Source organism: Cyanistes caeruleus, chromosome 4 (genome assembly GCF_971803275.1).
Source record: "Cyanistes caeruleus chromosome 4, bCyaCae1.hap1.1, whole genome shotgun sequence".
In the NCBI taxonomy this organism is placed as follows: Eukaryota; Metazoa; Chordata; class Aves; order Passeriformes; family Paridae; genus Cyanistes; species Cyanistes caeruleus.
The window spans coordinates 59,800,333-59,816,810 of record NC_141704.1 but is presented as its reverse complement, the minus strand read 5'-3'; the positions used below and the strand labels follow the sequence as shown (position 1 = coordinate 59,816,810).

The 16,478-nt window shown below is 41.3% G+C and overlaps 1 protein-coding gene across 4 annotated transcripts in view; it reads right to left on the bottom strand.

Annotated features, from left to right (window-relative positions):
- The window catches only part of STK38L (serine/threonine kinase 38 like), a 45,678-nt gene that overhangs the window by 4,395 nt on the left and 24,805 nt on the right, over positions 1-16,478 (bottom strand). For 3 of the 4 annotated variants that reach the window (XM_086885037.1, XM_086885039.1, XM_086885040.1), the window contains exons 2-13: positions 13,886-14,030; positions 12,096-12,147; positions 10,707-10,829; positions 10,062-10,145; positions 8,379-8,502; positions 7,681-7,835; positions 6,663-6,765; positions 5,991-6,052; positions 4,364-4,481; positions 4,070-4,193; positions 1,764-1,859; positions 809-900 (exon numbers count right to left, since the gene is read on the bottom strand). In XM_086885037.1, coding sequence (XP_086741163.1) covers positions 809-900; positions 1,764-1,859; positions 4,070-4,193; positions 4,364-4,481; positions 5,991-6,052; positions 6,663-6,765; positions 7,681-7,835; positions 8,379-8,502; positions 10,062-10,145; positions 10,707-10,829; positions 12,096-12,147; positions 13,886-14,019 — 1,267 coding nt within the window. In that variant the 5' untranslated portion in view covers positions 14,020-14,030. Of the gene's footprint in view, positions 1-808; positions 901-1,763; positions 1,860-4,069; positions 4,194-4,363; positions 4,482-5,990; positions 6,053-6,662; positions 6,766-7,680; positions 7,836-8,378; positions 8,503-10,061; positions 10,146-10,706; positions 10,830-12,095; positions 12,148-13,885; positions 14,031-14,315; positions 14,335-16,478 lie in introns of those variants that run through there. The other variant, XM_086885041.1, reaches the window with a different exon arrangement.

Below are 16,478 nucleotides of genomic sequence, written 5' to 3'. Positions count from 1 at the left end.
ACTAACCCCATGACATTACTGATGTTCTGATTTTTATGTATCTACATGTACAATACCATTTTCAGTGGGTCTGAAATGCCAACATAATACAAATGTTCTTGGCATTATCCAAGTATGGACTTAACCAGCTCAGGCACTGGAGATGGGTTGCTTTGTATCAAAAGGACAAACTTCCTCACCATTAAATAAAAGCCATTTCAGAAAAAAAAAAATAACCAACAGCTTTTGGATAATTGTTATTGTTGGTAACACAGCTACACTTAGCAGACAGCAGTTAATTGCTGTTAAACATCTGCCAATCTTCAAGTAACTGAAAACAGTGGGACTTTGTATTTATATTTGTATGTCACAAAACCAACCTAAAAAAAACCTTGAAGTGATTTACAGAGCCACTCAGGTTCATGAATTACTGTGTTAAGTAATCAACTGTCTAAAAATTCTTACCCACAAGTATCTCAACCATTATGTTTGGCACAAACCTCAAAAGTCACTGAAGATGAAAAGCAAATCAGTGCATGACATTTTACCAGAATCTGGTTAGACAGACTGCCTGGCAGAAAACTCCACTGCTTTCTGTGTTCACTACCTGTGCAAACCATTTTTACCAATGGCTTTGACTCACTCTGGGCTTTGCAGCTATGAGAGATCACAAGTTCACACTCAAATTTCAAAGAAAATATAGAGACTTGATCTAGATGCTAACTTGATTTGGGCATCATAAAAATTAATATAAACAACAAGAAAGGCATCTGGGCAGTATTCTGGCATGTCACAGATGGAGATTTGGAATTTATAACGGCAGTCTCACCTGGCTGTAAAATGTCCGATTCAGGAAATTCATCAAAGTTGGAAGTATCATCAATACTTTTGATTTCTATAGGGATTGCAGCTGGTCTTTCCCTGCAAATAAAGATAAATGTCAGAAGAGTGAATATTGGAAAATGAGACATTAAGTTCCAGTTTTAACTTAGCTTTTTACCTACAACTTCCCTTAATGCAGAGCACAAGGGTTCCACTGAGTGCATCACAGATGAATCTGACTCTCCCGTTTGCTGACACCGTGGGGAGATTGTTTGGTTCCCCGTCCCCAACATCATTTTCCCATTAAGTGAGAGAGCATCCCACACTTACCTGCCACACGGCTATGGCCATGATCTTGTCACCAGCCACCACTGTGGCTTGCCTGTTTCACAAACACAGCCCAGCACGATTGCACTTGCACCCAAAACTTTACAATTCCCTGCTCATCAGCCTGGACCTCATCCAAAAGCTTTGCACTGTAGCTCCTCTTTGTGACACTCAGCAGCTCTCTCCCAAACCAGGCTGGCTCTGCTTTAGCACCTCTACAGTCAGGGAGCCCTTGAAGGAATTTTAAGGTGGTTTTTGAAAGTGCCCAAGGAATCTGTTCCACCAAAACCTTCACACTGGGACACAGAACTGTGGGAAAGGCAGTGATTTACACCTGTAAACTCACCACAGCTCTAATTACTCTACTTACAATTAAATCCACAGCCACCCTACAACTTTTTTTTTTCCATTCTGGGCAGTCTGGAGCAATCTGAGGTATCTCAAGACAGTTAAATTCTGATAATTCCTATGAATGTCAGCAAAGCCTGGAAACCTTCAATGTCCCCCATCTATAGCCAGTAGCTGCCTTTTAAAATGAAAGATAAACTGGAAATAATTGTCCTTGACATCGCACTACATGAAATTCTTGCTTTCATGGCTTTTATTCTCCCTGTAAAACATGTGTATATACATACCTAATATGTCCCCAGTCTACTCCTTCAAAAAATGGATGACTTTTTATTTCCTCTACTCCATTGCTACCAATTCTATTTTCTGAGTCAATACAAAACCTGGACAAGGGGAAAAAACAAAGGGAATGTTACAATAAATTTGAACAGGAACAGAAGCAACAGTATCCAGTATCAAGAATTTCAAGAAGTTCTGTCAAATTGTTCCACCACTTGAAGTAATATCAAAGCAGCCCATTGCCTCTAGGAGAGAAGAGAAATAGTAGAAGCAGAACATCATTAAATCCCAAAACAAAAAGCTATGATGCCAATAACACCTTTTCTAAACTGCTGCATTCCCATCTTGCAGGTGAAAAGTTGCTGCATATTCTGGTCCTGTAAGATCAGTTTGGGATGGAGGCTTTCCCGAGAACTCCTCTGGCATGTTCTCAACTATTGAAACATCCCTGATTCAAAGTCAAACTATGAAAAATAGATATACTTAGTGTATCAGGACTTCTCTCTGATGTAATATTTTGGAATGCCAGTGAGCTACCCCATTCCAAAAGTGCCATGTCCCTATTCTACCCCTTCCCTCTTCTCAGAGGTGCAGGTGATGCAAAGACCCAGGGCCTGTTTCTCATAGAGACATAACCTGCATAATCTCAGACCTCACAAGAAACTGTCAGTTTATGAGAAGCAGCCATGAAATAGCAGGAAGGAAAAGGTGAAACTGGAGACAGAGACAGGATTGGTGAGATGTGGGCTGTTACCTGCTCTAGCAGGCCAGACAGGAAAAGCCTAAAATCCTGAAGAAAGAAAACAGGGAGGTGGAAACTCTCTGACAACAACTCAGTGACCTCAGGATTTGTTCCAGGGAGCAGCAGAGGCTGACCCTTCTCCTCTAGCCTGGAAAAGCCTTTCAAGTATTTCATCCAGGAAATGGGAATACCAGCATTTGCCTAGGAATTCATTAAATCCCAGCCATCTCCTGCATGTGTAGCACAGCAGGTTGGGCTATAAACTGTCTCCAATTATAAAGTTCTTTTGCTTGTAGTTTGGTGTCTGAGAGGCAGAAAACCTGCCTGTATTTGTATTGCAGCCCAGCAGGCTGGGTGGTGCCAAGGACTAACAACAGTCCTCAAACCTTTTAACAACACTCAGACACGGGATTTGTCAGACTTTGTCTGAACTTGAGCTTATTTTAGTTTGGATTTACCTCTATCCATAACCCTTTAGCTTTCTCTGCATCTCCCTTTAAGCTAAAACACACATTGCCCAACTTGTCCAAGATGTAATGGACAAAGAACCCAAAATGCCCAGGTGGCTGCTGTTCTAACCTGTTTTGACCTCATTTTAATAGATTACCTATAACTAAGATGTTTCACCCCAATTTTAACCCTTCTCCTTGTGGGGCAAACTGATAAATTCAAGCAGTTGTGTAAGTAGATGCATGAGCAAGCCATACTAACAAATACACTGAAATCTCTAAAAAAACACAGCCAGGGTTGAGGAGGAAGAAATCCCCAGCATTAATGCTGTATTCTGTTCAGCAAAGAACTTGGGATGCTGACAAGGAAGGTTGAGCAGAACAGTAAAGAACTAGATACTGAAAATGCAATATAATTGTTTTACACAAACCTATTAATGAGGGTTAGCAACAATTCAATTATTTGAGCTGTTAATATCACTAGCTGGATGCAGGATAACTGTTTCTTGTATTTGTTATGTTTCTGTAGGTCTTGTAGGAGCACTGCTGAAACTAATAATAAATTGTAGTTTTGTGAAGTACATTCCCCTTTTGCCTGTAACAGAATTCTATAAGGCTATAACATTAGCTTTGAAAAGGAAAAAAAAGGAACAAATATCAAACCCCAAACCAATGTGCCCCCCAAACCCTCCCAGGACAAGAGAGCATTTATACCTGTCCTTGTCATTAAAACCCTCACAAAAACCTCAATGCAAACTAATAAAAATTGGTATTTTGAAAGAAGTGAGTAAATCCAAAACATCCTAAGATTTCTGGTCAGTGTATTAAATGCTGGTGAGTGGTTATTTTCTTGCCACCTCTGAGAAGAAAAAAATTCTGTGTTGATCACTTTAGTTTTGGTCTGCTCTTATGCCATAGTACAAATCAAGATCATTCCAGCTTATTCCTTCATGTGAAACAAATGGCAAAGGAAAAAAGACTTAAAAAAATCCATCAAGGATGGTGACAGAAGAAACCAGCCTTCCCTCCAACATAAAGCTTCCTTCACACAGAACAGGAATTTACCCTGATGGAAGATGATCCTGGCTGGGCAAGAGGCCAGAACTGGGTTTTTCTTACCAACCTTAGAATTAAATCCTTTGCTTTCTCTGAAATGGGCACCTCTGGAGGAAATACCAACGTTTCTTTCCAGTTCATAACTTTCCTGTAAGTCTCTTGTGGCGTTTCTGAGCAGAAAGGTGGATACCCTGCACAAACAAAAAGTCAATAAAACTTCTTCCAGGAGAGCAGTGACCTGAGCCTCTGCTTTTGTCACTGGGGCTCCCAAATTTAACAAGTATTAGCCAGAGGTTTTCTTTTCTGAACAAATGGATCCTGTTACCTTTGAACAACTCTTAAATTGGGGTTTTAAACATACCTATTAGCATTTCATACATAATCACTCCCAAGGACCACCAGTCACACAGCTTGTTGTACCCAGTCTGCATAAACACTTCTGGAGCAATATAGTCTGGGGTTCCCACAGTAGAATATGCCTGGAAAAAAGGAATCATCTCTTTAGAAGAGGAATACTGCGATTTTACACTTTGCAATATCTTTTCCTGGGGATTTACATACTGGATCTTGTTGTTTGGATGAGCAAGAATGCTTAATTTGAGAATTCACAGGAACTAAAACCCCAAGAATATTATTCTTTCATATTAATAAGCACAAAGAACCTCAAAAATAAATGGAAATCATGCTCTTTAATGTGATGAATTCATAGAATATTGCAACTGCAGTATCAGAAGGTCATCTTAGCTGAAGTTTCTGGTAGTTGCATTACAAAAATACCCAAGAAGTTCTATTGTTGTGGTGTTTGTTTATTTTCAAAGGTATAATCAGTGGTAGCTTCCCAAGCGTGGCACTGATGATACACAAGCTGTGTATTGGGAATTCCTCTTTACTGATGAAAAATCTTCCATGGAGCAGGGGGGAGAGAAAAAAAACTAAAATCCAACCAAAACAAAAATCCCTTACAGACCAAAACATCCCCTAAAAGCAGTTTTGCCACAACAATATTTTACTTTCATTTGTTTGACCATAAAGAAGCACTTTGCTGACCCAAGAAACTCAGGATTGAGCCAATGGAAAACCAAAAATGTGGCTCCTCTTCTAACAGTGTTGATGCAAGTTGTCATTTTGGCCTTTTGTTATCTCTGTGGGATGGTTCTTCACCACACAGTTCTGCCACATCAGCCTTTACTGGACTTGAGATAAAGTCTTTTCAGGGATCTAATTCCAGGCTGGAATAAGGCTGTGAAATACAGCCCCATGAGGCAGCATGGTGGCTGCAATGAAATACCATTTTGTCTCATGAGGAAAGAAGAGACCACTGTAAAGCTTTTGGGGAATACTGCAGTAGATCACTTCTTTAAAAGGGTGTGGAAAAATAAAAGATTGCAAAATTTGACAGCTGAGGTTTTTTTGGTGAAAATCATGGGCAAGGATGAAAGTCTGAAATCCTGGCTGTCAGACACTTTGATTTGGTTCAGTTCATGCCAAAAGTCCCCCTATTATGTAACCATTCCTCATCACAAAACCAAGTTGGAGCACTCCAGCACCAACACCCTCTCACAGCCTTTCCACCACATTCCCATTCAGTAGAATGGGAATTGTCCAGAGTTCTCTAAAAAGGAATCCTGCAGCTACACATCTGCTTGTAACTGAGCTGCAGGAAACAGAGCCAGGAGTCCACATTGTCCACACCAGGTCTGTGCTCAGAGAGCTCCAGACACAGCTTGGCCAAGGGAATGAGGACACTTGAGGGCTTGGGCCAGATGCTCACAAGGCAAACAAAGGCATAGGGAAGAGCAGGGGCTTGTTATTCCAACCTGGACCCACTTCTTTTGAGTTATTTGTGATTTTGGGAGCCTGTAGAGAGGCACATATGAGGGCCTTGCAGGTTTTAAAAACCAGGAGCATTAGTACTGAGTTTTAATTTAACACTTTCTGTAAATAGTTTAAAAGCAAAGCAAGAATTATACATTATTTAATTAACTCACCAGCTGTCGCCTGTTCTTCTTCCATGTTTCTGCTTTCCTCTTTGAGTTCATATTCTGAAATGCTAATTTACAAAGTAGTTATTAAATAACAAATGTATTTGTGAGAATTTAGAGGAAAAAACATTTATAGGGTTCCAATTTTAAATAACTGTTTTGTTTACTTAGAATCCTTTAGTCTAGAACAAACACTTGATTATAACTGAAAACAGGAACATGAGAATAACTGCTGTTCAATGCACAGTTGAAACTCATGTAAGTAGGACACATATCAGCAATTCTAAATTAGAACTTGCTAGAATTTTTTGATCAGCTTCTGAAAAGTTTCATGAGACTGTCACTGACTTTAGTCCTTTGGCACATAGAACCCACGTCCCTCCTGAAAGAGCAGTTCTGTAACTTAACTGACATTATGAAAAATATATTAAAATATAGATGCATTATGTTATGTGTATTCATATCTGTGTACAAACATGAAAAAGTACATGACCACTGCAGAAATCATCATTTCTTGCCTGTGAAATGCTCCCATGACCTAGGGAACAAGCATTTCCAGTTTTCCAATTAAATGCAATCAGCCTGCCCCATCTTGCTTATCCCAGCAGAGACACAGGTATAATGTACAACTGGAACTCAAAACCATTTACATGTTAAGCTAGGACAGCTCATACTCACAGAAGTCACTTGGTGGGTTGTGTGTGAGGTTCCTGTAGAACTCTGTTCTGTGGGCTTTCTTTAAACCTGTGCAGAGCCCAAAATCAGACAGCTTTACATGACCCTAAAAAAAAAAATAACCAGATAACACGAAACCATTATTTAGATAAGTAGTGCTTGGGAAAAAAAAAAAAGAAAAAAGTTTTAATCACTGCACATGCTGTCTCAGGCCTTGATGGACTGGCACAGGACAAGCAGGGAAGCAAAGACTGAACCTTGGTGTACTGGAAGGGTCTGTTTTCTTTATAAAAGGCTGTGACCCCCTCAGAATGGTTGTATCTACAATTTCCCAACAGTTGAAGGCAGCTCCTTTGCCTGGTTTTGTTTTGAACTGGATAGCACTGTGACTGAGAAAGCCTCCAGGACAAAATTCCTCTGTTTTGATGGTAACCTTGGCTTTAATCAGGTTTCCAGACATCAGTGCAGATAGAACCCATCAAACCTGACAGACCTGTGCACGCTGTGATAATGTCAGGCCTCCATGATCTTAAAGATCTTCCCCAATCTAGATAATTCCATGATTTGGTGATGCTTACTGGGTGCATTTCATGGTCAGAATGGTCAGTCTAACTGAGGGAGTTTCCACAAGTGAGTGGTGAATTTATTTCATCAGGGTGATGAAATAAATGTAACTGCAGGAATTGAACATTTAGCATTGTCTGAATTGTCCATAACTGCTTCAAGATGCATGAAAGGAAGGGTACCACCTTTTATTGTGTATTAATATCAGCATCTGGTCACCCTGCTTGGGTTTTCTCCCTTAAAAGCCTTGCCTTAAAATGGTTAAAAGGCATCTGAGTAAGATTTAGCTTTGTTTAAACAGACTGGTGTTCTCCAGGGAAAAGACAGTGGCCATTCCTTGCCTTCCCTCCAGCCAGTTTAAATCTCTGGGGTGGTACAGTGGCTCCCACTGCTCAGCAGCAGGATGTGCAGCCTGGGACCTTGCAAACACCAGTAGCTGTTGAGCCCCAGTACATGCCTTGGCATCCAGCAGGAGATTGTCTGGCTTGATGTCCCTGTGGATAAATCCCAGCTGGTGAATGGCATCGATGGCCAACACCGTCTCAGAAATGTAAAACTGGGTCTCCTCCTCTGATAAAGTGTCCTTCTTCATTAGTAAGGTCATCATGTCACCTCATCAAAGAGAAGAAAATACAGCTTAGGGATCAGAACATTTTCAATCACAAAACTGTAAGAAACCCTAGTAGAATCCAAACTTAACCTTGTAACTGGCCTTATAGTTACTAATTATAAAACTATTACTGCAAGGACCTACAAATCCAACTTACTTTTATGGCTGAAAATCCTAAACAGGAATTTTAATTGAACAGCCTGGGAAAAAAGAGTTGATTTTTACACACATTAAATTTATTGCACAGACACATTGAACAAGGGCTTTTCTGCTGTTTTGTTTTTACTGTTAACAGCTTCAGTCACAAAAAGCAGAAATTTCTATTAAATAATTGTTTAATTCAAGTCTATTTAATACCCCTTTAACCTTCTTTCCTTTCCCTAAAAATCAGGAATGGTTACATGACTGGAACTTCATTTAAAAGAATGTTAACATTTTTATCTTCACAAATTATACCGCACTTCTGATTCTAATATTTTATAAAGCTGCCAACAAAAGCTAAGGAAAAAGTACCTGTATCACCTGATGCACAGCACCCAACTTACCTCCAGGTAAAAATTCCATGATCAGGTAAAGGTTCCTTTTATCCTGGAAGCTGTAAAACATTTTCACTACCCAGGCTCCATCCGCTTCAACCAAAATATCCCTTTCTGCTCTGATATGCGCCACCTAAAATTTTGAAAAAGTTGTTATTATTATTATTATATTGAAATACTTCAACAAGAAACATCACATTACACTCCTAGCCCTACAGCATATATTCATAACCTTTAGCAAAGGGTTATTTTTCTAGCTCTTTCCATACCCATATTTTCCATTATTTTTTAGAAGATCCTAGGTCCTAGATCCTAGGGTTTCTCTAGAAACACAGCACAGCTTTTTAAGCTGGTTCCGTTTGTTAGAAAGAACTAACAAAGCTGGTGGGAAAAGTGCAAGTAAGTTCAGGAATATTTGACCTTGCTCAGGATATTCCAATTCCAGCTACAGCTTTGGAAAATATATGGAAAGCTGCTACCCATAATTTGCTGGAAATAAAGAATAATGGAGATTGGAGGAGAGGTATGTGTTTCCACTACCATGCACCCTCATCCTGGAGGAAAAATTGAAGACATACGCATGGAAAATCATTTCTTCTAGTAAGAAAAGCAGCAAACAGACTTCTGCATTTGTTCCCCAGTTCCCTTTAGTTTAGCATTGAACCAGTAGAACTGGGGAAAGTATTTCTTTCCACCCTCCAATCCTCAATGCATCTCTAAAATGCGATAGCAAAGTTCTGCTTAAAAATAGCCAGGACTTCTGCCAGTACTACCAGGCTAGTGAAAAAAAAAATACTGGATTATTTCTTTTTTTATGTGCGCCCTTTGTTGCTCTCTATAGAACAAGCCAATAAAAATTCCAGCAGATAAACACTCTCCAGGGAAGATCACTGTCCCATACTGAATGTAGAGTGTGAGCTCAGACTCCTTCCCACATCAGGTTCTGAAATGGGGGCAGCACCACACAAAATCTGGCTGCTCTGCATATCCTGCTGCTCCTCTCGTTCCCTAAATTCAGGGCATGGGCTGCAGGAGACAAAATAATCTGTGCCAGAAAAAAAAAAAAAAAGTACCACTACTGCAAGGAAATGCTGTGCAAATGACGGGTAAGGTTTGGACTAGTATGAAAAAAGTCCTTGTATCTTGTGACACCCACCCTGAATTTCTTTGCTTTGCAGTGCTAAAGTACTCGCTGAGTCCTCACAGTGAATTGTTAGCTAAAAAGTAAAAGCAAAAACCAAAACAAACGAACAAGATCAAAGCAAAAAAAACCCCAACAAGATTAGATCCAACTATAAAGCAAACCCAGGGAAGACAAAGCTGATGAACAATGTGATTTCTGCTTGTTTTCTTTAAAGGAAAACATCAAATACCTCAGTTTTTACTCTGGCACAGGATTATTTTTCCAGAAGTATTTTCCTTTAAATGCAGTTTTACAGATTCAGTACTATAAGATCCGTGTCGATATGGGGAAAAAACCAAAATCTTTTTCACTATTCCAAATTGGTTGTAAATAAAGTATTTTTTAAATGCAGTTATGTGAACTTATTTCCTAACTTCTGCTGCTTTAGTGCTGTGGTAGCAACACCACAGATCCTTTGGACTGACAGACCATTGCAGGGGCTTTCAAAGGTGGAAAACGTTTTATAGACAGGGTAAGCTTGAAATTTAGGGGACTTATAGATCACAAACCTGCTCTTTCTCCAGCATATCAGCTTTTCTCAGTATCTTCATTGCATAAATGTGACCTGTATCCTTCTTCTGAACGAGGCGGACCTTTACCAAGAGAGAGAACCCAGTCAGACTTCTCTTCCTCAGAAATCCACTGGAAAGCTCCCAGTTGCCAGGCATAGAAAAGTTCTCTTGTTAAATATTTAAAAATACATTTAAGTATGTTAAATATTGAAAAAGGAATTATTCTGCACCATGTACAACAGTAACACTAGTGAGGAACAGTTTTTGTTTTAGGAAAAGGCAGCAGGCACAGTGAATTCCAGGTAGCTTGGACTGTGTAGGTTAAAATCCATGAGGAGGATTAAGTGATGTGACACAGGGCCGAAGGGATGCTTATCAAGAGGAGCTGTGCCACTGCAAATCCATAATTTTAGAGGGCCATGTGGGCAATATCATCATGGGAAGCCATGGGAAACAAAGTGTCTTTTCCAGAAGGCTTGGGACATCAATGCATGTGATTAACCACTAGACTTATCACACTTGGAGAATTGCACAAATAGCTGCCGTTCTGCAGTAAAACTATTCATTAAATTGTAACTAGAATGCTTCATTACAGTGGTCAATTCCCTTTTAATCTCCTGTTCAATCAAAAATGCCACAAACCTCCCCAAAGGCTCCTCTTCCTATGACTTTCAAAGACTCAAAGTCATCCAAGCCAAGCCTGGTCCTCTTGAGCCGTAGGAACTCCGTTTCCTTGCGAGCGTGCTGTGACCTGCGCAGCTTTTTCTGAGGACACAGACACAGGAATCTGTCAGTCATTTGGCAGTAGAGAGTCAAGATATGCACCCTCCCTTCCTGGGAAGTTCTCTGGAATCCCAACAGGATAAACACTTCTCCGTCTACATTTTTTTCTGAATTTCTCAAAGTATGATCCTCAAGTATGGTCTTCTCTATAGAAGCCTCAGGCACGGTTTCACCTTTTTTTGGTGGGTGGTGGCATTTTATTTTTATTACTCAATTATTAAAAAAAAAGAAAAGAAAAGAAGAAAAACTATCATACTAGTCCAAACAAAGCGTATCAGTCCCAAGGCCAAAGTCACTGCCTGAGGCAAGGACTCTTCATTTTGGGCAGTGTGAAGGATCAATAAAAGCTGAAACTTGAACTCCACCAAAAAGAGTGGGAGGCAGCAAGGAGCTTACCAAGCAGCAGAGGCCTGGTTACAGATCTACAACAAAATCCATTTGGTTTATGGCAGGCAAGCACTCAATTCTGCAAGAAAAATCTGTCAAAATTCCATCATCTATTTTGTCTGACAAAAACGTCACTGGGATTCACTCCGAGAGAAGATAAATGCTGCTCCCAAAGATGCTGAGATCTCAGAGACTGCAAGGAGGTCCCTGGAACAGGTACCTGCCAGACACCGTGCTGGGATTACAGCATCCTTTCAAGCCACAAGATGGCAATACACACCCACACTCATTTTCCCACTTCTCAGGAATTTCAGCAGCCACAAAAACTCCAAAAGGACTGAGACACTCTTCCTATTTATTTCCCAGCCTGTCCTGAAGGCAGACATGGTGTAATGGACCTCAGAAAAGCAACTTTTGACCAAAGTTCTGAGGTGCCAATCAGACTGAGATCCCTTCTCAGCTGTATCCAGAAGGAACAAAGGTGTGATGGTTTATTGTTTAAATCAAGAAAAAAATCGTTCAGCCTTTTGCTTTCTACCCACTTCTAACCACAGGCCACTTTTTCTTCATGCCAAATACAAAAGCAAGCAATTTTAATCCTTGAAAAGCTTGCTAGATACTTGCTGTGGCCATATCTCATAAGAACTACCAGGCAGCATAAAAAGCCTTGGATAGCTATTGCAAGTATCAGTCAAGCATATTGCCAGCTTCCCTAATAAACAGATTATAAACAGGGACAACATTCATGTACAGAATAAAACCTGTCATGCTGTCTAATGTTTCTGTGGGCTCTTCAAATGCCCATTTGAAGCAGTGGAACAAAAGCAAAGCAGTTTGTAAGGTTACTTAAGCAGTATTTACCTCCTCATCTGCAAGGCCTTCCTCTTCCATAGCCACTTCCAGCTTCTTCTGCCTGCCAAGGAGAGAAATGGGATTGCACTCTTTATTATTTATTAAAACCAAACATAAGACAACAGCAAGTCAACACCTTTGCTTCACATACTCCAAGTACTGAAGAATTTTCCTCAAATGGAAATTTGAAGGCCTACTCCACCCAGTTACTCATTTGTGAACAAAGCTGAGGAAAATGTAGAAGCAAATTTAAGCATATGCTTATGTACTTGCATCACAGAATCAAGGATTAAACATATATGATAAAGTATGTCATTAAGAGTGATTATATCTTGTTGAATTAAGGCTGTTCTTATCAATTAGGATTACAAACCTAACAAAAATGGGTTTTTTCACCGTTTCTATTTCAGCTCCATCTCCACACACCAGACAGCTCCAGCTTCCATCCCCTCTGTGCAACCACCTTCCCCTGGTCACACACCTGGTTCCACCCCCACCTTCCTCCCATGCCAACTAAACTCTACCCTCTGGATGCACCATCCTCTCCCTCCCAGTGTCCTGCCTAGGCCAAGGTTCCAACTCTTCCACCATGCCATGCCAGACTGGGAGGCTCTAAGTGGGGAGCAAAGCCTGAGAATACCCCACAGGTGGCAGGGGGTCAGCACAAGGCAATGTGGCTGCAGGACCCCTTTCTGTCCACCCACATGATGCTCCTTTACAGCTGACAGGGTGGAGCTTTCTGAAGGCTGGTTACCCCCTGCAGCAGGCAAGGATTTGAAGACTTGGAGCGAGGCTGCCAGTGCCTTTCTGCACGTTGGGAAATACAGCAGGATCTTCTAAATTACAGGCCCTTGCTAGACAGTCTATTCTCCTAACTAAAAGCAACTCCATTACATGGAATAATGACTAAATATGAAGAAGAGAGAAACCCTGCTGCTTGACTGAAAACCCTTCAATTAAAAACGTATTACCAGGGGAACGATAATTTCACACACTAATGACAATCCAACACAACATTCATTATGATCAAACACCTGGTGCTTTGACACCTAATTCAAGTGGCACTTGACCACCTCAGAAACAGGACTGGGCACTGCTGGAAGAAGCTGAGTGGTGATGACCATCCCATACTCCCATGCAAGGAATAGCAGGCAGCACCACCCCAGAAGAATTTACTAATGGGGATTACATTATCCCCAAAAGTCTCCCTGCCCACCTGAGAGCCCCTCAAACCCTCCATCATAAACCCCTTATTGCTTTGCTGCCCGTTATTTCCATGCCAGCTCTTTGCCTTCTTTCCTTACCCCATCAAACACCTCTCAGTCCTATTCCCTATCTCCTATATACTCCCTCCTGCAGGGTTTAGGAATCTTGGCATGAGCTCCTTGGTGCAGAGCAGGAACAGACACTACAAGCCACTGCCTTACCCCAAACCAAGCTCCCACCCCTCAGCAGCTCTGCAGAGTTCATTCCCTGCGGATGCAAGGGAATCAGAGGTCACCAACCTCACACAGAAGAAGAAACCTCACATGAACTGCAAAATAATCCCCTGCACAGAGCACAGAATAACTGATGAGGAGGTAAACTGCATGAAAACATCAGAAGTGGAGCTCCTTGATCACTCAGTGACTGGGTTGTTCACAGGTCCCCACAAAGACAGCCTGCGCCCTCTCGGAATTCATTCCCTGCCACCACATACAGAAAAACTTCCCAGAGCTGTCCCATCCCTGGGGATTGAAGTGCCCTTGAACAAACAGCAAGAAAAGCTGCAGAGGGGTGAGAGGAAGCAGAGGCAGTACCTGGTTTCCCTCTCCTCGTGCTGTATAATTAGGTTGCTGTAGAAGTTCTCCAGCGTGAGTTTGGCCACCGTGACTCTCTCCCGGGTGTGGTTACTCATGGGAAAGGATGTTGTAGTCCCTGCAGTCATCGCCATGGTAACATGTACTGAAACAGAGCAGGTCAAATCATTACTCACTTCAAAAAGAAAATTAAAAATATATCTATTCCTCTTTCCCACTCTCCATCTCCAAATTCTTAGGCACTCCAGAATTCATAGGAAAGGCACTGTTCTTTAGCTATACAAAACCCTATTAAAAGTTGCCTTATAAAACTATTATTATTATAAAGATAGCAGGAGGATGTGCTACCCACTCTCTAAAAAATAACAACATGTTGGCAAAACAAAGAGTGAATCATAGCAAAGAGCACTGCATGCTCTGGGCAGCTCACCCAGCTGTGCTTCTCCACAAATAAGGAAAATGTTCCTCTGGCAGTCCTGGGCCCAGCCTGGGGGAGGGTAGAGGAAAAGGGGAAGGAGAGGGAAGGATCAGGCAGCTCCCAAAGCTGGACTTGTAACAACTTTGTGATAATTTCAGACTCAAAAACTTCTAGATGCTTAAAAAAAAAAAAAAAAAGAAAAAAAAAAGGTAGGATAAAATGAGACAGCAAATGGACCAAACCCCTAACCCCAGTCCAGAGGATCAAATATATTTGAATTTTAAAGCTGCTCCACAAAGTTGCACATGGCCAGGTGGTACTTAAAGTCTAGGGCACATGGTCACTGGGCACCTCGAAACTGGGAAGGAAGAAGAAAGAAAGCAGGAAGAAGAAAGGCTGCTCTCCTTAAGAGTTTTCATCCTGAACCCAAAGAACTTAGATGTACTGGAACAACACTTTTTAATGCTGGAAAAAGACATCTCAGGGGCAGCTCTGAATGCCCTGCAGCTGATCCAGGAAAGCCAGAGGAGATTAAAAAACCAAAAAAAACAGCACAGTTTGTCCTAAGATTCATGCCGTACCTGGAAGTGGGTTGAGGCACTTTAGAAGAACCTCATGGAAGAAAAAGCATGAAAAGCAGCATCTCAGCCCCATTCCCATTTGGTCAGGTTGTTTTGAGGTTAGTTTTGGAAAATTACACAGAAGTACACATCACAGAAACACAAATGGCCTGTGCTGGAAGGGACCTCAAATGTCTTGTTCTCCACGCCTCTGCAGGGACACCTTCCACTATCCCAGATTGCTCAGAGCTCCATCCAGCCCGGCCTTGGACACTTTCAGGGATGGGGCAGCCACAGCTTCTCTGGGCAATCTGTGACAGGGCCTCAGCACCCTCACAGGGAACAATTTCTTCCTGATATCCAATCTAACCCTGCTCTCTGTCAGTGTGAAGCCATTGCCCCTTGTCCCATCACTCCAGGCCCTTGTCAAGAGTCTCTCTCCATCTTTCCTGTGGGTTCCCTTCAGGTACTGGGCTTCCTTTTTATTATTTACTTAATCCTTCCATTTCACCAGGGGATTGTGCAGAAGACAAATCCAGAATTAGGCTTAATTTAAGCAGATCCTAATAGCTTTTAAGGTGAACTGATTAGGGGTTTCATACAGAAGAAAACTTGCACGTCCACACTGGGGCAGGAAGATCGCTGAACTCTGCTCCAGGGTCTTTGTTTTCATTCTGCCTGCTGCACTCAGAGAGGATGGGATTTTATCATGTGGATTTTCCATGGGATCTGATGTGACAATAGGATATTTGTTGCCAGAAACACAGCTGCTGTGTCACAAATAAAGGCGTTTTATAGCATCATGTATATATTATTTTAGCTGTTTATTTTGAAGTGCACGAGACACCAGAATTCTGAGAATAAAAATATATCTCTCCATAAAGGCACAAAGAGGTATTAATAGCACTACAGCTGCTTTCAAAGTGATGCCAGTGTTTCTGTTTTTTAATCAATCTTTTATCCCCTTCAGTTTTCTACTAAAGAAAGATAAGATCTGTCAATTCCTAATAGTGTTTACTAAAAATTAGGCAGTTCTATTCTTCACACAGAGGCATCTCCTATGCTGGACGCATCACCAAAAGCTGGGAGAACTTGGCACTGGTCTCGTTGTTTATTGTACAATTTTACACTTTTTCCCTCAATAGATGGGAAAAGTAAATACAAAACAGTTGTTAAGAGGAAATCAAACAGAGCAACTGCTGACCACACAGCGGCACCTGTGATTAAGTTATTTCAAGAAATGGCCTAACAGAGTAAAAACCTGCCTTCTGATACTTTTTGGAACATCAGGATAGAGCAGCATTAACCCAGGCTTGAAATGGATTAACCTTTACTTAAGGTATAGCGGGCACACTCTCACACTGGCTATTTCTCCTTTGCATGTCTTGTATTCCTGGTAGGATAAAAGAACACCGCAACTTGATTTCCTGTTCATTTGTTTTCCCAATGCTCTGTACTCACAAATGCAGGCATTGCCAGACAGCAAATCCAAGTCACTGGGTTTTATTAAACTTGCAGAAAGGAGATCTCAATTCCAGCGCTGGCACCCCACACTATGAACAGCAGGGCTGACCCTCATACGCTTCACAGGAGGGAAATACAGATGAGTGTTCTC